Source organism: Anolis carolinensis, chromosome 2 (genome assembly GCF_035594765.1).
Source record: "Anolis carolinensis isolate JA03-04 chromosome 2, rAnoCar3.1.pri, whole genome shotgun sequence".
Classification (NCBI taxonomy): Eukaryota; Metazoa; Chordata; class Lepidosauria; order Squamata; family Dactyloidae; genus Anolis; species Anolis carolinensis.
The window spans coordinates 206162136-206183885 of NC_085842.1; the positions used below are offsets into that span (position 1 = coordinate 206162136).

At 40.5% G+C, this 21750-nt stretch overlaps 1 protein-coding gene across 1 annotated transcript in view; it reads left to right on the forward strand.

The window, feature by feature from the left end:
• shb (SH2 domain containing adaptor protein B) overlaps positions 1 to 21750 on the forward strand; it is a 197059-nt gene that overhangs the window by 70054 nt on the left and 105255 nt on the right. The window contains exon 2 of the mRNA XM_062971580.1: positions 5659 to 5776. Coding sequence (XP_062827650.1) covers positions 5659 to 5776 — 118 coding nt within the window. The remainder of the gene's footprint in view (positions 1 to 5658; positions 5777 to 21750) is intronic.

A 21750-nucleotide genomic window follows, 5' to 3' on the forward strand; every position in this document is an offset into this window, starting at 1 on the left:
TGTCTCTTTCTCCTTATTAGATGAGGCTAATGTGCTTCAAGTCCTATAGATTCTAAGACCTTTCTCATTAAAACATAATGCTCATTTACTGAGAATAAGCTAAGTGAAAGAATTTCATTATCTATTTCATCATCTGAAGAAGAGTGATCTTCATTGTCCTCTGCAACTAAATCCGTTAAGTCATCTTTATAAAGTTCTTGCTCAAAATGTCTATTGCATCAGAACTGTATCTGAATCTTCTCCAACTTTCTGCTTCCCATAGTGACAAATCCAATGCATATGGCAAGAATGGGGGCTGTGTGACGCTACAGGTTAGACTGCATCTTCCATCAGCCCTAGCCAGCAGTGTACAGTTTTATCTTAATTCATACAGGCTGTAAAGTTCTTTTTCTGTTTTTTTCAGAATTTTGATTAAAAAAAATACAGATATTGATCAATATGCCCAGAATATGGGAAAGGCTTACACCTTTAAACATTTGCACTTTTTTTTGTTTCCAGAGAAATCCAAAGTCACAAAATGATTTAAGACAATAGAAAGAGAATACCAATATTTTTTTTAAAAAAATAGCAAAAATTTGCAAAAGGACAAAATACAGCAGCAGTTACAACAAAAACTGGATGAGATAAGGCTTTTTACTCTGACTTGAGATTTAGAATGATACTTGCCTTACTTGATGAAGTTACTAGATTTAGATTAATCCCTCAACCAATGTAGATCGCAACTATTCCATGAATAGTTGTCGAGGCCAATTTGCACTTCTCTGTTCTTAGTTTGATTCTCAGGCACTAGATACACAGTTCACCTCCAGAGTCAGAAACTGCTAGAATTTGCTCTCTACCAACATTGAGAACATAGGATCACCTCCACATAACAAAGAGATGGTAGAATAGGACTTTCTGGAAGTAGATTGAATTAACATCCCATAAAGGTAATGGTAAAGGTTTTCCCCTGACATTAATCCTAGTTGTTTCTGACTCTGGGGGTTGGTGGTCATCTCCATTTCTAAGCCAAAGAGCCGGCGCTGTCCATAGACACCTCTAAGGTCATGTGGCAGGCATGACTGTATGGAGCACTATTACCTTCCAGCCGGAGTGGTACCTATTGATCTACTCGCATTTGCATGTTTTGAACTGCTAGGTTGGCAGAAACTGAGGCTAACAGCGGGTGCTCATTCCGCCTCCCGGATTCAAACCTCTGACCTTTTGGTCAGCAAGTTCATCAGCTCAGAGGTTTAGCCCACAGTGCCACTGGGGCCTTCTCAACATCCGATATCAAAGCATATTTATATGAATGAAAGAAACCCTTTCCCCCTAATATTCTAGATTATTTAAAAAACTGTCAACAAGTATAAAGGAAGCCATGTGTGAGCACAGGCCAGCTGCATTGTTTAAGCTAAAATTTTCTGAATTGTAATTTAAACTGAAATAGTATCTTGAAGCAGCTGGACTCTCTTTTGACAGCTCTTGAGCTGTATATCTAATTTTAATTAGAATGCAGAGATGTTGCTGCCTTTGAAACAGACCAGGTTGCCATGTTTGTCCAGATACTGGATTAGCCGATTTTCTGAAATGCTCTGTGTTTATGAGACTAAAGCTCTTCATTTATTTCAGATATTGATCTTGGAATTTATGATGGATGCTTTCAGTACCACCTACTACCTCAGCTGTTTAATCATTCCTGTGGTAGAAGCAGACTATATTACTTGCAGCATAGATCTTGACAGGCCTACTGGACTCAGAAGGCTTGCTGTTGATTTGTCAAGCAAAGGAAGAGATCCAGTTGCAAGAATCTATGATTCCCACAAATCCCAAGGCCACCATCGATTTTGCTCTGTGATTGGAACTCTAGAAGTCAATTGACTAGTCAAATATTGTCAATCGTCTGATCAATTCTCAGCCTGTTATTTCACTACAGTCAAATATGTCCTCTTTTAGGTGGTGACCTATATTTTCGAATTTCCTTGATTGAATACTTTGGCTGCAAACTTAAAGAAGGACATTTGGTTCCACAGTCACTGGTGTATAAGAGTCCCTGTGTTTGTGCGTATCACATGTATACACCCCTGCTGTAAAAAAAGTTATTGCTTAATTTGCCTCCTCTCTCCCCCCCCCCCCCCCCCCCCCCGGTTCCAGCCTTTCAGGGATTCTAGGATAAAAGCCAAGAACAATTGTTTAGTTCCTTGGACATAATTTGCATACTATTGTATATTTTCAGAAACATCATTAATTATAAGGTGTAATTGGTTTACAAAAGGTTATGATTTAATTTCATTGTTTTGTAACAAGAGCTAACAGTTTATGGACATATACCAAATTTGTGCCACTGTGTACTGTACTCATTGTGCTGTATTTAGACGACCAGTTTCTCTTCAATATCAAGTCTGAGAATTACAATTTTGAGGTCATCATAGGTGAACAGACATCTTAAAGCAGTGGGTCTCAACCTGTGGTTCCCCAGATGTTTTGGCCTTCAACTCCCAAAAATCCTGGGGACCCACAGGTTGAGAACCACTGTCTTAAGCTGTATGCATACTCACACATATGTTTTTGCAGTAGAACCTGACTGTACAGAACATTAATTGATTGTTATTTACGAAGTCATAGCATCCCCATCCCAGAAGGTTGTTTTTTAAAACCTATTTTCCTTTTTTTTTAAAAAAATTATCCAGTGGATGTGTTAAAAGGCAGGCAGGCAGCCTAAAGCCTATGTGAAACAGAAAGTGATTCATTGGAATCATTCAACAGTAACTACGGATCAAGTCCACATGACCTTGGAGGTGTCTATGGACAACACTGGCTCTTCAGCTTAGAAATGGAGATGAGCACCAACCCCCAGAGTTGGACACGACTAGACTGTCAGGGGAAAACCTTTACCTAGGTTACAGCACTTTCACTGACCCATGGATAAGTTAACCCAGGGTTTTGGGTTCATATTGTTGATTAACATTTCTAGACTTATACATGAATATGTGCAGTTCATTATGTTAGTCAAGTGGATGCCTTAAAAGGGGATAAAGAACAGACTCCCATCCAACTTGAAAGGTTTGACTGCCTGATTTTTTTGGAAGGAGTTTTTTACTCTCCATAAACAACCAGACGTTTTAGGCTTCATATTAGGCTGTGATATAAATATGGGAAGTTAATGTGGCAGGAGTTTCTGTCTGTAATTTTAAATACTATTTCATTTCTCATACAACATATCTGTCCCCATGTCTGATATTGGTTTGGGGTCTGGAATCTGTTACAGTTGTGCTTAAACAAAATCAATCTTTGACAGTTTTTATGTGTTTAATTTACTCTGATTTGGACAAAGAGGAAAGTAGAAAGATCAAATAAAAATACATTAGCCAGTCTTTTGTCTGTTTTCCTCCCCCTGCCCCCCCCATCCCCATCTCATGTCATTTTACTGCAGCTATTTCTAAAGAAAGGCAGCTATTACAGTGTCAGCCCCTATATGGTGGGGGGGGGGGCTGTGGGGCATCCAAGATACTTATCTATCAGCAGCTGACAAGGCATCATCAGGGAAGTAAATGGATGGTGTTTTAGCTGCAGGGCTTTTGCAGATAAAACCTGCCCTTGTTAGGAGGAGAAATTACTCCTGCCTGATGCACACTGTTGTCTTTGAGCTACGCGCCCCCAGCCCCTGACACCACTCTGACAGGGCAGCTGATTACAGCTTCAGCCCGCATGAGGCAAAAGATACCAGGCAATTCATTCCCTCCCTTCCTTCCTCTCATTCCCCATCTCTCCCTCTCTCTTTTTGAGTGAGCCATTAGAGCTGCAATAACAAGCCATTCATTACAGATCTTTAGTGAGGGTGGGGGAAGGGGGGATGTCTCCCTCCCTATCCCTTCATTTTGCACTTGCCATCTTTAGCAATTTGCATTTAATGAGGCCCTTGAATATACCTTAAATTACACCTCAAATGATGGACAGCATTGGCTTACACTTGAATGGTCCAAAATAACAAAAAGAAGAGAAAAGGAAGCTTAAAGATGAATCCATAATTACTCTGGAACGGTAATATCAGGGAAGAGCTGGCAGGGCCCTTAAGAATGTAAGGATGATAAGGAGCACCCTTACATGATCAGGCAATGGTTTGTCCAGCACAGCTGCATCAGTCCATATTTTTGTTTATTTTTCTACTTGTGTCTTATATGCTTTGTCATGTTACTGAAGGATAAAGCCCTGCTTTTGGAGCTTGATTTCCCAAGTCTTACTTGCAGTTTCTCAAGTTGCTCCTGACACAAAAAAAAACCTGGGAGGTACTGTTCCAAGTACAGTAGAGTCTCACGTATCCAACATAAACGGACGGGCAAAATGTTGGATCAGCGAAAATGTTGGATAATAAGGAGGGATTAAGGAAAAGCCTATTAAATATCAAATTACATTATGATTTTACAAATTAAGCACCAAAATATCATGTTTTACAACAAGTTGACAGAAAAAGCAGTTCAATACACGATAACGTACTTTTTTACAAAGTTAGCACCAAAACATCGCAATGTATTGAAAACATTGACTACAAAAACGTTGACTACTAACAAATTGGCTACAAATAAAGATAGAATTGCATAAAATGAACTTACAGGAACAACATTGTCAGAAATTAAACTCGTAAAATGTTCAGTCCTTGATGCCTAGCAAAACAGCTGTGGATCCAGGCAGACTGTGTTGGATAATCCAGAATGTTGGATAAGCGAATGTTGGATAAGTGAGACTCTACTGTATATCTGCCACAGCACTGCCTGGCTTTACATTGGATTTTATTGATGTAATGTATTCATTATAGCTATATTCTTTTTCAAGTTGGGTTACTTTGGTTTCCTCCAGCAACCTTCTGAAGAGACTGAGAGAGGGAATAACATTAGGCCGTGGTTACCCCAATGACTGGGCAATTCCTTTAACCAAATCTTCCAAGTCTCAGCCTAGATCAGTGGTTCTCAATCTTCCTCATGCCGTGACCTCTTGATACAGTTCTTCCTGTTGTGGTGACCCCCAACCATAGAATTATTTTTGTTGCTACTTCATAACTGTAATTTTGCTACTGTTATTAATCGTAATGAAAATATCTGATATGCAGGATGTATTTTCATTCATTGGACCAAATTTGGCGCAATTACCCGGCACACCAATTTTGAATACTGGTGGGGTTGAGGGGCATTTATTTTGTCATTTGTGAGTTGTAGTTGCTGGGATTTATAGTTCACCTACAATCAATGAGCATTCTGAATGCCACCTACAATGGAATTGAACCAAACTTGGCACACAAAACTCTCATGACCAGCAGAAAATACTGGAAGGGTTTGGTGGGCATTGACCTTGTGTTTTGGAGTTGTAGTTCACCTACATCCAGAGAGCTCAAACAATGATGGATTTGGATCACACACACACACACACACACAGACTATATGCCTTAGACTGAGGAATCAGATCAAAGCTGGACTATACAGATGCGAATTAAGAAAATTCATTAAGAAAGCAACAAAGTATCTTTCCAAACTTAACTGAAATTTCTTTTTCATGATCCATTAGAAGTTGGGGGAGAGGCGGTAGCAATGTTCTGGAGATGAATCCTTTGAAGTGGATGTTTTGTAGTGTTCTTTAAAAAACCTTATTCAATAGAAGTCCTCATAATTTTATTTTTCCATGTTACAGGTCCTAATAGCAGATGACTACTCTGACCCATTTGATGCTAAAAGTGAAGGCAGCAAAACTGGCAAAGGAGAAAACACTGGTTATATGGAGCCATATGAAGCTCAAAGGATAATGACAGGTAAGGGTTTTTTACTTTCCAGATGCATAAATGGTATCTTCAGTGCTTTCTTCGTGGCTCTTTGGCCTGCACTGCTCATGTAGTGCCTGGGATTGACTTGCAAGCAGTGCTCGTAGTATATGCTGTCACTGTGGAGAATTATAAGCATGCATTTTTCTGGCATAGAAAATGCCCACCCAGTGAAATATTTCCTGGGTATGTAGTACATGTATCAAACTCCCACCATTCCATTTCCTTTTTTTGGTCTGGAAAGTTTGTAGAAAGTTAGAAAGTATCTTTTGACTTCCTTTTATCTATTGGTATAAAGCAGATGTTCTTACCTTTGCTCCATGGACTCCAGTAGATCTATCAATCAGTGCAACAACATACGTTTCTCTTCCTCCCCTCCTTTAGTTTCCTTCCTTCAACCTAAAAAATGTGTTTCAGGTGCATTTTTATGATGAGGGAGTCCAGAATTTTCATTGGCTTCTCAAGGGGATACTGTAGGCAAACCAAAAGGGTTAAAAACCATTGGTTTAAGATATATTTGTAATTGTGTTAATTTGAAATGCATTTGAAACAGTTTCCTTTGTTTGCTAGAGCTGAATGATAGCCCACAGTTTGCATGGATATACATCATCCCCTCGGTTACCATTCAAGATGCAATACATGCTTGAATTGTGCCAGGAAGCTGTGTGCAAGGCATTTGGTTCCTTGTGTGAATCCATCTATCTCTAACCAAATATTGCATTCTTTTGTGTTATATTAATACTTTTAACTCATTTTCCTAAGATAAAGTAAAATTCCATAGTGGAGGGGAATAATGTGTTCTTGTCTGTTCTTCAGAGGGCTTGACATCTTATTTGTCTTGGTTGAGGTCAAATCAGCTGCTTTAGACAAAAGTGTGTCTTGATTTGGAGTGGTTTACTTTGGGCTCTAGAATTTCATTTCAGATTATAACAGTCACTATAGAATTTATTGTGTGTATGAAACTGCTATCTCTTATAGCATGGGTGCATGTGCTAAGTTACTTGGGGGGGAAAATGTAATACACCTCCCAAGCTACTTCAGCTTCCATAACTACTGACCAGCCTGGGGAATTCTGGGAGTTGTTATCCAGAACCTACCTATATTATACAGACTTACCATGTGGATAGGTTACATAACACAAATTGACCTCTTTTATTGTAAAACAGATACAGTTGACCCTTCACATAATACAATTTTCACATAAATAATTATACTTTACCTATTGTGTGTGGAGCTTCCGGTGGCGTAATTGGTTAAAGCCTCGCGACTTGAAGGTTGCGTTGCTGACCTGAAGGCTGCCAGGTTCGAATCCCACCCGGGGAGAGCGCGGATGAGCTCCCTCTATCAGCTCCAGCTCCATGTGGGGACATAAGAGAAGCCTCCCACAAGGATGGTAAAAACATCAAAACATCCAGGCATCCCCTGGGCAACGTCCTTGCAGATGGCCAATTCTCTCACACCAGAAGCAACTCAGGTTGCTCCTGACACGAAAAAAAAACCCTATTGTGTGATTTAAGCTGGATTTGTATGTATGTTTATTATTATTATATTTTGTTTCTTCTGTTGTTAGCCGCCCCTAATCTGTTCGGGTAGAGGAGACAGGATACAAATAAAGATGATGATGATGATGATGATGATGATGATGATGATGATGATGATGATGATGATTATTAAACTAGATTGGATACCCGGTATTGCCTGGGTTATTTGAAAAAGTTTTTTTTTTTATTTCATAAATGCATAAGGTTGTGGATGAACCAGGTTAACCCCAAAAACTTCCATCAGTCATTAAAGTTTGTCATGTTGGGCAAGTTTACTCTCTAGATGCATCATCGGTGGAGTCCATGTGGCTTCTGGCTGCAGGGTGAACTACAGCTACCACCATGGTGGGCCAGTTCCCCTGAAGCCCCTCCAGTAGGTCCAATTGGTAATGGCGGTTCTGTGTGCCAAGTTTGGTCCAGGTCCATCATTGATAAGGATCAGAGTTCTCTTTGATTGCTGGTGAATTCCAAATCCCAGTACCTACAACTCTCAAATGTCAAGGCAGATTCCCCGCAAATCCCTCCAGTATGTTCTGTTAGTCATGGGGGTTCTGTATGCCAAATGTGTTCCTAGTCCATTGTCAGTGGGGATCACAGTGCTGTGTCTTGATGCACGGTGAACTACAACTTCTGTTATGTTGACTCAGTCCCCCAAATCCCTCCAGTATGTTCCGTTGTTTAGTTGCTGATCAATTCCACTCTGTTTGCTGTGCACCATAGGAAAGGGTTAAGGGAGAGGCAGAGGGCAGGGTCATGCAAATTCCACACCAGTGGAGAGAGAAAGGAACACTGGGATGTCTCTGGTAGAGGAAAAACATGAAATCTAGGATAAAATTTTTCCCTGTATGAAAGCCTTCACTTGGGTGAGAGGCAGTATGGTGTTTAGGGAGGACATTCTTGGACATGTTAATGGAACTCGCTATAACTTGCAATGCCATTGGAGGAAGGGCCATTTGTGGCTCCTCAGCACTGGAAGTTGTAACTGTTTGTGGAACTGTTTGTGTAAATGGACACCTGTGCCACATACACACATACAGATTTTCACTGTTATTATGTGCATAGATTTGAAGTCATTTTTTGCGGGAAAGATTTCATTGGTTGGGTCTGCCCCTAGCTGATATGCCTCTGAAAGATAGAAAAGCTACATGGTCAAATTACCTTGTACCCTGCTCACCTGTCACTCTGTGTGTGTGGAGGGGGGGGGAGTAGACAAAAAGAACCATAATTTGGGGGTGCAGGCTTCCCATGCTAAGCTCCCAAAAGCAATCCCCTGTTTAAGGGTCAAATCTGTCTGAAAGTCAGATTCCAGCCATATTGGTCCAGTTGCATGGGGTCATGCAACTCTTTCAGCCAAAGAAGAAGGGTTGCTTTCAAGAGCTCCATGCAAGCAGCCTGGTCCCCAGCTTCCCTCACCTTTGTCCACGAGGAGGGCTTCATGTGTACCTGAACCCATGTACTACAAACTTGTGTAATACATGAGCCAACTGTATATCACAAGACAGAATCTGTAGGTATCAGTAGAACAGACCTCAAAGGAAACATGTTAAGGACCACAGTTATCATATCTGGTAGAGAAAGAAGTAGTTTCAAATAGCAATAATTTGCTTTCTTCCTTTCCCTGTTACTTGGAAGTGTGAAATGAATGTTTTTCGGTGGTGATTTGTTGCCTTCTTTATATGGTATGTATTCTGCAATGCTGAATATCCCCAACCTCTTAAGAGTTAGGGATATTTTCTTCAGTGGTTATAAACAGATTCTTGTTTAAGTTAATTCAGTATGGATAATGATGTTTAATGTTATGAACTTCTGCTTCTTCATGAATGCTAATTCCTGCTCTGAATAAGAGTCCCACTGTAAATACAATATGGGGAATGGTATGAGATTGCATTGCTAATGTTGATTCACATTTGCAGCCATGTCAGACAAGACAAGAGATGTAAATATATTACTATTTCATGAGACTGGGGCAAATTATCTATTCAGCTGATTCATTCGCAGGGTTTCAGACCTTTTCATTGTTCAGACATTACACTTACTAGGAAACCCAAGGGATATTTGGAAACATGATGAGCAATTGCAATTTCCACTCATTGGTGGAAATTCATATATCCTCCAAAGACATACATAATGGAAAACTTGTATTGCTAAAACACAATGATTGGTATTTCCTTTAGAATAGAAGTGCAGCACATCTTGCAAGAGAAAATATGGTGTGCTCAATATAAGACTTTTTTTTAGTCAATCGTCTTTTCCCCAGCTGTGAGGTCCAGGGATGCATCTACACTGCAGAATTAATTCAATTTGATGCCATTTAACTGCCATGGTTCAGTGTTATGGAATCCTGAAATTCATAGTTTGATGAGGCACCAGCACTCTTTGGCAAGGAAGACTGAAGACTTTGTAAAACTACAACTCCCATGATTCCATAGCCTTGGGCCATGGACATTAAACTGTTGTCAAACTGCCATATTTAATTGCATAAAAAACACTCCCCTCCCCCCCTCGATGTTTTAGCATCAACAGTGGGAAGGTGCAATTATTATGCGATGGTGAGTTTGAGGGGCTTTTTACACTTTGTGATAGTCCCTTTAAGGGTGCAGCTGCATGGGTGGGTGAAGTATCACCCTCCTGTGCATCTGTGCCCTCAAAGCATAGCTGCAGAGAGAAGGGCAGGCGGGCAAGTTCACCTGCCTTCCTGTCCCCTCTGCAGCTACAGAGCATTGCCCTGAAAGGGCAGTCACACCCTTAATGCAGTTACTCAGGCAAGTGAACTAAGGGATCTGTAACTGTTATGTGATGGCGACTATTATGCAACGAAATACAGTATATTAACTAGACAGTATAGATGCATCCTTGGGCAGGGGCAGGAGATTCTCATGCCATAGGTCGAATTCATCCTTCTTCGGGTCCTAATTTGACCTTTTCTGGTTTCTCAGAGGGCCACTGCTCTTCTTGCTATTACATTATTCTTTGAAGGTTTCTCAACTTCTGTCCTGAAATTTTCCTGCATTCTTGAAGCCAATTCTGCTGCTGAATGAAAAATTAACAGTTAATGTTTATAACACTGAAACTGGTGAGTAGGATAAGGACATACAGTTATAATTAGATGTTTTAATAGCATTATCTCCAGCTGTGTGGAGAAAATAGGAGTTATTTTAGTCAGTTCAATCATTTCTATTAAGTGTGGTAAACTTCAATGGCATATAGTTTGAGTTGCATTCTGCCTTTTCCTGTCGCTTTGATGTAAAGTACAAATGTCTCAAGCCTCCTGCTTATACTTATTCTTTTCTTAGCTCATGGTGCAATTTTAATAGCTAACAAAAATTAGGAGGGAATTCCCAGATCTACTTATTTCATTTTGATGTTGCTCTTTCCAGTATGTACTTGATCTGATCGGTTGGAGCTCAGCTGTTGTAGTGAACTTGATACTCTGTGGCTCAGGTTAGCATACCTTAGCATGGCAAAAAAAGAGAAGGTAGAAAGAATCTGCAATTAATAAGACTATCATTTTATAGACAGCGATAATAGCACACTATGTCCTCCACTGTAGTCCTTTCTATTGTGGCCCCAGTCAGGAATTAATTTTGCTACAATGTGATTTTGTGAGGTGAAAACTGAGACAACAAGAAATTTCCATTGACCATTAATGTGTGACCGCATATCAAATAATTCTTTTCTACCAACATCTTCTTTTTCACTTCTGGTTTTGCAAGTAAGAGTCTAGCAGCATCCCATGCTGCATCATATGTGGCCCAAAGACCTGTTATCACAGACCTATATTACAAATTGGTATCAAGTAGAAACAAGAATGACTTTCATTCTATCTCCATTTTAAAAAAAGTTCTAACAGTCTTAAACAACTCTGTTCTGGTTGTCTCTTGCTAACCAGGTGTTGGACCAAAGCTGATGTATCATATTTTAATTTAATTTTTATTTCCTTGGATACAGGCAGTTCCCAGGTTATGAATAAGATAGATTCTGTATGTTTGTTCACAAATTGAATTTGTATGTAAGTTGGAACAGCTACATTTTTAAGTGTAACTACTAGGCTTGATCGATCCATGAAAAATTTGATTCTAAACTCGTTTCAAAACTAGAGGGGGCAGTTTTTCGTTTTTGTTGCTAATAACGAATTTGGCCCCCAAAATTTTTCGAAATTAATGAAAATTCGTTATTTTCTAAATTAATTCGTTAATGGCGGACGCGCATGCGCGGTGGCCCAAAAACAGCCCGAAGGGGGGGGGGACTTAGGGGGCTCTCCCGCCCTCATTTTTTGAGTGATCTTCTTCAAACTTGGTACAGTGGTAGAACACATTTAACACTGATAGCTCACCAAAATGTGGAACGTTTCCCTTATCCTCTGATTTTTGGCAAATTTTCATAGCTTTTATAATAAACCATTTTTTAATAATTGCAGAAATCTGTTCCTGGTTTGAAAGTCTTATTTCCTGTTAAATTGGGTTGTCTTTACTGTGAAAGTCATTGTTCTACTTCAGAAACTTTGTTTTTGTGGCTGAAACTTTGTTAAATTGGTGTGTGTGTGATATATATTGTGTGTATATATATATATATAGTCCCTGCTTGTGTGTGTGTGTGTGTGTGTGTGTGTGTAGGTAAAGGTAAAGGTATCCCTTGACGTTAAGTTCAGTCATGTCTGACTCTGGGGGTTGGTGCTCATCTCCATTTCTAAGCCCAAGAGCCAGTGTTGTCCATAGACACCTCCAAGGTCATGTGGCCGGCATGACTACATGGAGTGCCATTACCTTCCCAGAAACACCCAGAAAATGGGAATTCCAGACAGGAAACAATCAGGGCCAGCTAATACCTCCCAACAAAGGATTCCCCCAGGTAGGAAGCAGCCAGGCTTTGAAGCTGCAAGGCTATTCAATGCTAATCAAGGTGACCAATTGCAACATTCACACTTGCCTCCCACAGACAAGAGTTCTTTCTCCCACCCTGGACCTTCCACAGATATATAAACCCCACTTGCCTAGCTTCGCACAGACGTCAAAACCTCTATGTCTGCCACAGATGTGGGTGAAACGTCAGGAGAGAATGCTTCTGGCACATGGCCATAGAGCCCGGAATACATACCACAACAGTGTGATCCCGGCCATGAAAGCTTTCGACAACACAACCACAGTATCCATTCAAGTTCATGTAGCGTGGTATGGACTGGAGACCTGTATTGGGGGGAGGGAGGGTGCGAATCTGGGCCCCTGGGAGCAGCCGAGGACGGGCCTGGCCCACACCCCCTCGCATCCCGGGCCTCTTCCTCCTCACCGCCGGGCCCCTCTCGGTCTCTCCAGGCCTGAGCTGAGGCGAGGCGGCGGCGGCCATTTCCCCCCTCCGTCTTCCTCCTCCTCCTCGGCCTCCTTCCCCCTCGCCCCCTCCCATTGGCTGAGCCTCCCATTGGCTGAGGGGCAAAAGGAAAGGAGTTTGGGTGATTTGCAAAAGCTTTTTTTTCTTAACGAAAAAAACGAAGAAATAAGAAAAAACGGCCTCTCGCGATTCGAAACCGCGATATCCAGACGTGTGGACAACCAAGGTTCTATATTGCTTCAAAACAAACGAAAATAACGAATTAATAACGGGTAACGGGAAAATCGAATTATTTGAGCAAGCCTAGTAACTACAGTAAAAAAATAGTTTTGGATAACATAGGAAAGGGTTAACACTCCTGTAATTTTTGTTTTGCTGCCTGTGCCCCTGTTCAGAAGATTTCACCTCATTTTCTGTCCCTGTAACAATTGGATTTTGAAAAAATTAGGTTTTTGTAGAAACAAGGATTAGTGATAAAGCTTCAGTGGAGATACCTTTTCCCTTCGATAACTCTTACAAAGGGGATTTTCCCTTCCTAGGGGTAGATTCCCTTTCACTTACTCCCTTTCACCCCCATTCTTAACCAGGAGTCATATATTTGTAAATTAAGGACTGCCTGTATGTAAATCCAGCCAAGCTACGAACACATGGAGAAGACTTCTAAGGTAGAGATTAGCTTCTTTGTTTTCCCTCCTTGATCAGGTTTGCTTCCTCCAAGGGCAGGAAGAACTTGTCAATCTGATTCAAATCCTGCAGAGTCAAGCAAAAGGGAGCAAGTGTTGGTGAGCCATAGCCAAACACCTACTTAGTAAAGGTTTTCCCCTGATGTTAAGTCCAGTCGTGACCGACTCTGGGGTTGGTGCTCATCTCCATTTCTAAGCCGAAGAGCCGGTGTTGTCCACAGATACCTCCAAGGTCATGTGGCCGGCATGACTGCATGGAGCGCCGTTACCTTCCCGCCAGAGCGGTACCTATTGATCTACTCACATTTGCATATTTTTGAACTGCTAGGTTGGCAGGAGCTGGGGATAACAGCGGCTCATTCTGCTCCGGGGATTTGAACCTGGGACCTTTCGGTCTGCAAGTTCAGCAGCTCAGCACTTTAACACACTGCGCCACCACCAGGGGACAACACCTACTTGGCTAGGAGTTAATTCTAAGAAGGACGTGGGATCTTAAGTAAGAACATGTTTGTCTCAGGCCCCACATCCTCCCTGATCAATTTAAAAAGCCACATTATTTTATGGAGTCTAGTTTTCTTTCGGCATTGTGTGATCTCATACTGTAGTCATTGGTGCCTACAATAAAAAAGAATCTGAGAGCCTTGAGGTTTTCAAGGGACATGGGGCTGCTGTGTCAGTGGGTATTTATATGCTACAAATAGAATACAAATAGAATGGTTTAAATTTATGAATGCTTTAAGAGGCTAACGGGAGGGAAAGCCAGAAGTGAAAAGTACTCCATAGTGTAGAAAATAGAAACATCAAAGTCAGCTAAAATTATTTCAGACAAAGGTAGACTTTAAATAATGCAATATGCTCATTTCTTCAACCCTTTTATTTTTTTTTATCAGTTTGATTCTAGCAAGGTCATAAATGATATCATAGTAATTCAGAGATAGCTCATATTTCTACTTGGTGTTCAAGAAGAACCAGGCAATGGGATGTTTTGAGTTGCACTAGTTTTGAGAACATTTTTTCATCCTTTTTAGAAGGAAAAAAATGACTTCTGTGTTGCAGTTGCTCTTCATTAGTGACTAATATAGTCACAATGCAGTTTCAGCATTTCAGGAAACAGTCTGTCACATTGGATTCAAAGATAACACCACATATTCAAATAGATTTATTTTCATAATCATTTCTACTAGTATCTGAGAGAAAAGTGAATTCAACAATTGAAATTGCTCAGTAAAATCTATTGGGAATTCATCTGGGCATTTCTCACTGATATAGCAACTTGTGAACTTGGAAATACAAAACAAAAGACCTGTCAGGACACTGAAGGTTTTGTCGGTATCATTGTAAGCTCTGATCAGGTGTTTTAACACATTCTTCAGGGTGTCATTGATCCTGATGAAGGCATTAACTTAGAAGGCTTTCTTGTCAATGAATGTGTGGGTTGTTGGAGGATCATATATCACCAATCTTTGAAGTGTTGGTTGATTGATTTATATCCTTACATGTCCTTGCAAGCTTCTTAGTACAACTGCTCCACATTTGTTGAAGAGCACATCAGCTGGTGTACAGAATTGGCAAAGTCAATTCCAGCATTTTGACAGTCTCAGGCTACATCTACCAAATGGGTCAAATATATCATTCCAGTGTTCTATGCCTTCAGGTTGATCCCACCACCACCACCACCCCAAATTTATGACTACTTGTATCATTTGGGGGGGGGGGGGTTGCAAGATGTATTCAGCAGGGAGTTGCCATTGCTTCTGCTGAAGTCAAGTCATCTAATAGGTTTCCATGACTAAGTGTGGATTCAAACCCTGGTATTCCAAAGCCATCATTTATCACTTAAACTGCAACATTACTCTTATCTTTTCAGGCTTCACACAACTCTTCAGAGTGTAGTAACTCAAAGCCTTTGCAGGACATGGGGTGATGTTGCTTCTAGTTGATATTTATTATCCTTTGATATTTATGTGCAGCCTAAGTGTTATCAGTCCTCCGGGTCCCTAAAATGGGATTGGGTATTAGTTCGATAGTGGTGTATTGGTATTGGGTTGGTGGTGAATTACCCAATAATGGCTTAAGGCAGAAAAGAACATGGACAATTCTGACAAATCTAAACATAATTGAAACTGTGCAGCATTATTAAAGCCATTCATAAATGTGTGCTCTCCACACCATATGATCATCATAGTGTTGTGCATATTAGGTCTTGAAAGATACAGTAATAAAGGATATATTCACAGATTTCACTCTGAAATTCCTTGAAGCTGTCTTTTGTCATATTGTATACTCAAGACATTATATATAGAGATACATACATGCTTGTTTGTGCTCAGAATGATACACATGCATGGATCCTCCATTCTGTCATCTGTTTATTGTTTATTTATTTGCTATTTATTTATTTGCAGTATTTATATTCCGCCCTTCTCACCCCGAAGGGGACTCAGGGCGGATCACATTATATACATATAGGGCAAACATTCAATGCCCATATACACATAGAACCAAGACAGAGACAGAGGCAGGGGCAATTTAACCTTCTCCTGAGGGGATGTTCAATTCTGGCCACAGGAGGGAGCAGCTGTTTCATCATCCACTGTGACGGCACTTCCTCATTCCAATGTCGTAAATTAGTTAAATTTGCCTCCCCACTTTATAAGTGGTATCTTATTTCCTACTTGATAGATGCAACTATCTTTCGGGTTGCTAGGTCAGCAATGAGCAGGGGCTATTTTTAATTTTTTTAAATTGACGGGTGCTCACCCTGCCATGGGCTGGCCTCGAACTCATGACCTCATGGTCAGAGTGATTTATTGCAGCAGGCCTGCACCACAGCCCAACCCCTATATTTATACCCCACCCTTCTCACGCCTAAGGGAACTCAGTCCGGCTCACAAATCATGGCAATAATTCAATACCGCATAACACATACAATAAAATATAGAAACTCAATTTACAACAGTTAAGACATATAAATACAATAAACAGATTAAAAACAGATTACAATGTACAAAGTGCCGAGTGTTAAATTCCGTACTGATTGACTTTTTGTAGTCCTTATCTAAGTTGCTATTGAAGTTGGGTTTCATGTTACATTACTTTCCGAATGCTTATGTGCAAAGCCATGTCTTTAACTTTTTCCTGACCACCAGGAGGGATGAAGCCAATCTGATGTCACTGGGGAAGGGAGTTCCACAACTGAGGGGCCACCACTGAGAAGTCCCTGTCTCGCGTTCCCACCAGCTGCACTTGCGAGGGGGGTGGAACCGAGTTCATAAGATGAACACGTGACTGCTTGAAGGCATTCAGTGAGTTTTGGCACTGACATACAGTCTCGAGAACCTAAAAAATGTAATGGCTAGAGACCACATTGGCCTTATTTAGTCTTATGGTTAGTCAAATACAGAAAGAAAATGCTGAAAAGAGAGGGAGGCAAGACCATAGAGCCAAGACTGGAGAAGGGTCCAGTTTTAATCCTATCCTCTTCTCATTGGTTCTTCACATGATATTCCTAATAGTAGTAGTAGTAGTTTTATTTCATGTCCGCCTCTCCTCACAGCTCAAGGTGGATTACAGCATTACTAAAACATAAACACACAATAATTTTAAATACTCTGTAAAATATATATATTAAAGCATACCTCCATAAAATATGTATCAAAATACACAAAACAAAAACAAGTCATATAGTGGAGCTGTAGAAGTGAACAAAGCTTCAGTTTTCATATCTTACAGTTTTCCTTTTGCATAAAGAAGTGCATTTTTGCAAATACCCTTTTGCACTTCTGAAAATAATTTTCTAGGCATTCACATTTTTAAAAAAATGGAGAGCTGTATTGCAGAATTCAGATTTTGTTTAAATTTCATAATGGTTCAAAGTACAAATCCAGGTAATCCCATGCACAGTATCTCGGTATCGAATTGCTGCCTGTTGTCAGGCCTCCCTGAGTTCCCTTCAGGGTGAGGAGGGCGGGGCACAAGTTTGGGAAATAAATAAATAAATGAAGGTTAAGGTGTAAATTGTTTTAAAACACATTTTAATTGGGTGAGAAACTTCTGGGGGGGGGGGGGTAGCCTGCATGTTCATCCTTGATTTACTTGAGCTTCTAAAAAAGCACTACATAGCTTGGAAGAGTTCGTTTTTTACTATAACTCATAACCAGTCAGCATGAGCCGTTGCTTAGTAAAGATACTCTTAGACCATAGTTTAGGTGTGGGGGTTTTGGAGAAGAGTAACTTTTCCAAGTTCTGAATCATGCAACTTAATATCAAATCTGTCATCTTACTGTCTGGTCTGAAGCCATAATTGTTCCCTGCTAAGTTTGTTCATGTATCACTCGTTGGAGCCATTAAACCTGAAATGTGCATTTCTGCTCTTGTGTGAAGTTTTACTGTAACATAAGAAGTGGTCTTACAGCAGTCTTATGAAGCAAAAATAATTACTGTACAATTTTTAAACATCGCTATTTCCCCTTCCTCACGCTGATTTGGGGTTTCAGCAAAATTGTTAACATTTAAATAGATGCAAACATTCCCAATCACTGGATGAATAAAACTTCTTTATTCAGTTGAACCATAATTCTGCACATATACCCATGTACAAAAGCAGCACATGGAAGAGAGAAATTAATGTTAATGTCCATATTGATTTCTGTAGAACTAGATAGCCTGCTGTTTAATTATGTCCCCGCACCACTTAGGCAATCGCCTTGATAAGATTATTTAATGGGTTGAACAGCAGGGCACAACAATAAAACTGACTTTTTTCATTTGTCTTATTATGGCCAGCTCATCTTTGGTTAAGACTGCGCAAAATTCTCCTTGGGCCACGGGCATCTAAATATATTCAGTGATCCTATTCTTGCTAAATTTATACCCTTTACATTATACCAGATTTGCTTTTAGTTTTCCCCTGGGGATGCAAAGTTTAATGGCTATGGGGCTTTGAAGGCTCTTCTAATGCATTTCTCAAGCTCTGACAACAATGGGATGTTAGCTTAGCTTGTGTCATGGGATCGCTCTCCAGCCCTTCAGGGAGTTAAAAACATCCATAAAATTACAGTGCTCTTGCTAAAAGTCCAGATGTAATATTGCCATGTCTATTATTAATGAAATGCTTAAAATATGGCCAGCATGAGCTGGCCATGACACGAGTGCTCTTATTGTTGCACAGTATCCTTGAACAACACGTTCAGTGGAACCTCTGTTATTCTTATTAAAGGTCCTTTGCTGGAGCATCTCTCCTTAGCAGCATATCGCCCACCCCTCTGCATAAAGGTGAAAAGCACAGCACAGTGGTTTCCTATGAGCACTTCCACATGCCATATGAAGCAGTTGGCAATATTCCTTCATTTGTACAGCTAGTGGAGAGAAAGTTCCAGTCTACCTCCTGAAATGAAGCCCTTCCCAATTCAAATAGATGCTGCAGCCTTTCATTGAGGACAGATTTGGGGGCTCTATTCAAAAGTGCTCAGGTCCAGTGTTCCTCCCTCTCATGAATTCTTTGTTCAGAGATCATATATGAATCATGAGGAGATTAGTCATTTTTAAGCGAGATGGCTTGTGATGCAAACACTGCTACTTGTTCTCCAAGTGTAAACAATATGCAAATGGAATCAAAGTTGTCTGTAAAGGTTAGGAAAGCTAAGAAGTGGATACTTCAATTCCTGCCTACCGTGTTTCCTCGAAAATAAGACAGTGTCTTATATTAATTTTTGCTCCCAAAGATGCGTTAGGTCTTATTTTCAGGGGATGTCTTATTTTTCCATGAAGAAGAATTCACATTTATTGTTGAACAAAAAAATGAACATTTATTATATACTGTACAGTAGTTGTCATCACAGACCAGCATAACCAGACAAACTGTGAATACTATCAAGAATTTCTTGTTACTACCATTATTTCCATGTACAACCCTTTATGGTACGTACATTTACCGATCCTGCATGCTCTGGTGTTCTGTTCATTAGGCATGCTTCCAAACAAAAACTTTCCTAGGTCTTACTTTCAGGGGAGGCCTTATATTTAGCAATTCAGCAAAACCTCTACTAGATCTTATTTTCTGGGGATGTCTTATTTTAGGGGAAACAGGGTAGGTATGGATCTGAAGTAATGTGGTTTCCATGTGCTACAGCAAGTATGCAACACACTGTTCCAGCCCTTTATTTTTTACCCTACCATTCTTTAACATCCTCCTTCCTGTTTTATTTCACCTTTATCAAGGTGCATTGAAGATGAGGAATGGCTGCAGGATTCTCTGAGATCTATTAATATTGGTTTTGCATCTTGGGTAGCTTGGAGGCCTGATCCATGGATTATCTACACATGGAGGTAGATTTCTTGTGTCCCAGTCCCTGGGCCATCTTCCATTGTGGAATTGCATTGCTACTTTTCATATCAATGTCTTTGTTTGCCTGCTTTGATCTTTACATGCCCTCACCATTCCTTCACTTTTCATGTGATCTAAGCTGAGATGCCTGTCCTGGGTGTAGCAAGTGTCTTTTCCAAATCTGTGCTTCTTCTAGAAGCTTGGTTAATCTGATATGTACAATGCTTCTGCCTGATATTGTAAAACTATAAATATGCCAAGTCATAATGACTTTTCCAACACAGTATGTTGTACCTCCCTGCTCCTTACAGTTTGTAAATGCATTCCTTGAAAGGCTGTACTGTGCTTTTAATTTTCCTTAAACTTTTAAAATAATTTTTTTAACCTCTGAGGATGCCTGCCATAGATGTGGGCGAAACGTCAGGAGAGAATACTTCTGGAACATGGTCATACAGCCCGGAATACATACAACAACCCAATTTTTTAATACTTGGGCATAAATTTAAAACAAACTATGTCTGTCCTTTTTGGAATCAAAGTCCCTATCTATATAGTAGTGGAGAGGAACTTGTTATTTGGGCTTCCTCATGAAGATCAAGAGTTAAGTCAGCACACAGAGAATTTAAAAATGTTCTGTAGTTGGGAATTTATGTGCCTCTTAAACATGATACTGTTTCATAGCAAAACTGGGTCTCTGACATAAATTCTGTGCTAAACTATTGATGTGAATTAATCACAAAAGAGTTTGGAACTTTAGATATGATGGAGGGAATGCTGTAAACTTTCATTTACGGCCTATGTTGTAAGAGTGTTCTCTGTCTTTGGATGTTATTATTTACTGAAAAATTGACTTCGATGTATGGTGACCTTTGGAATGAGACACCTCCAATGTTGTCTAATGATGCTACCTTCAGTTGAAGTCATCACAAGGAGCAAAGAGTACAGAAAATATTATATTGTTTCATGTGTCAAGGACCTGTACATTTGGGCTGTCAGATGGCAGCAAGTGGCTGCAATTCTTAGTCACTACATGTGAAATCTATCCTTTCCATTTATAGTGCATATTATTATTGTTGTTGTTGTTGTTGTTGTTGTTGTTTCTTTCCTGCCTCTTCTCATGGTTCGAGGCGGGTCATAGTTGTCACGACCCAGGCTACAGAGCACCAATAACCATACGCAGAGGCCAGATTCTATCTAATATCTTTATTAAGGAAATATATAAAGTTAGTAAAAGCAAATGTGAAAGATAGTCCAGAAGCAGACCTTTCAGGAAAGGTCAAAATTAGTCCAAGGAAATAATGTCCAATATGAAATATTAAGGTCCAAAGTTGTAATCCAATAACCGAAACACTCACTTTGCCAAGCAAAGTGAGGGGAGATGACAAGGTCCTTTAGTCCATAAATTGAGCAAGGCTAGGAAATAACTTGATACTTGAAACAAGGCTTAAAACGTGGAACAAGGTAACTAGGAACAAGAACAAGGTCCGTGGAATAACTTGGTAAAATCCGTGGTACAAGGCAAGGATTGGTCCTGGGAAACAAGGCAAGGTCCGTAGGTAAACAAAGGCTGGGAAGCAAGGCGAAGGCTGGATAGCAAGGCAAAGTCCGTAGGTAAACAAAGGCTGGGAAGCAAGGCGAAGGCTGGATAGCAAGGCAAGGCTTGGACGGGAGCGAGGCTTGAATCGGAGCGCGCTGTCCAGACACGACCTGCTCCGTAGGCTGACGAATTGACTCCGCGAAGTTACTACGCGGGTAAAACACCTAAATAGAGACTAGCTTTCCCGCCGAGGCAGTTCTCTGGGAATCAGAACCGAAAGCTAAACTCTGAGACCAGATGTGAGACTCCCCAAAGATTCTCACGAGAAGCAGACTTAATTGGCCACATTCTTAGCTGCTATCCTCGCACTCCTGCGCGAAGCTGATTCCAAACTTCTCTGTTGTTTACAAAACTCCCGGCGCAAGAACACGGGAGAAGTAGACTCTGGGGTTGTTTGACATACTTCTGGGAGACAACTTTCTTGCAGGTGCAAGGTTCCCAGATCGGCCTGGGAAAGATCTGGCTGAGAGGAATCCAGTTCAGACTGGGAAGGTAAA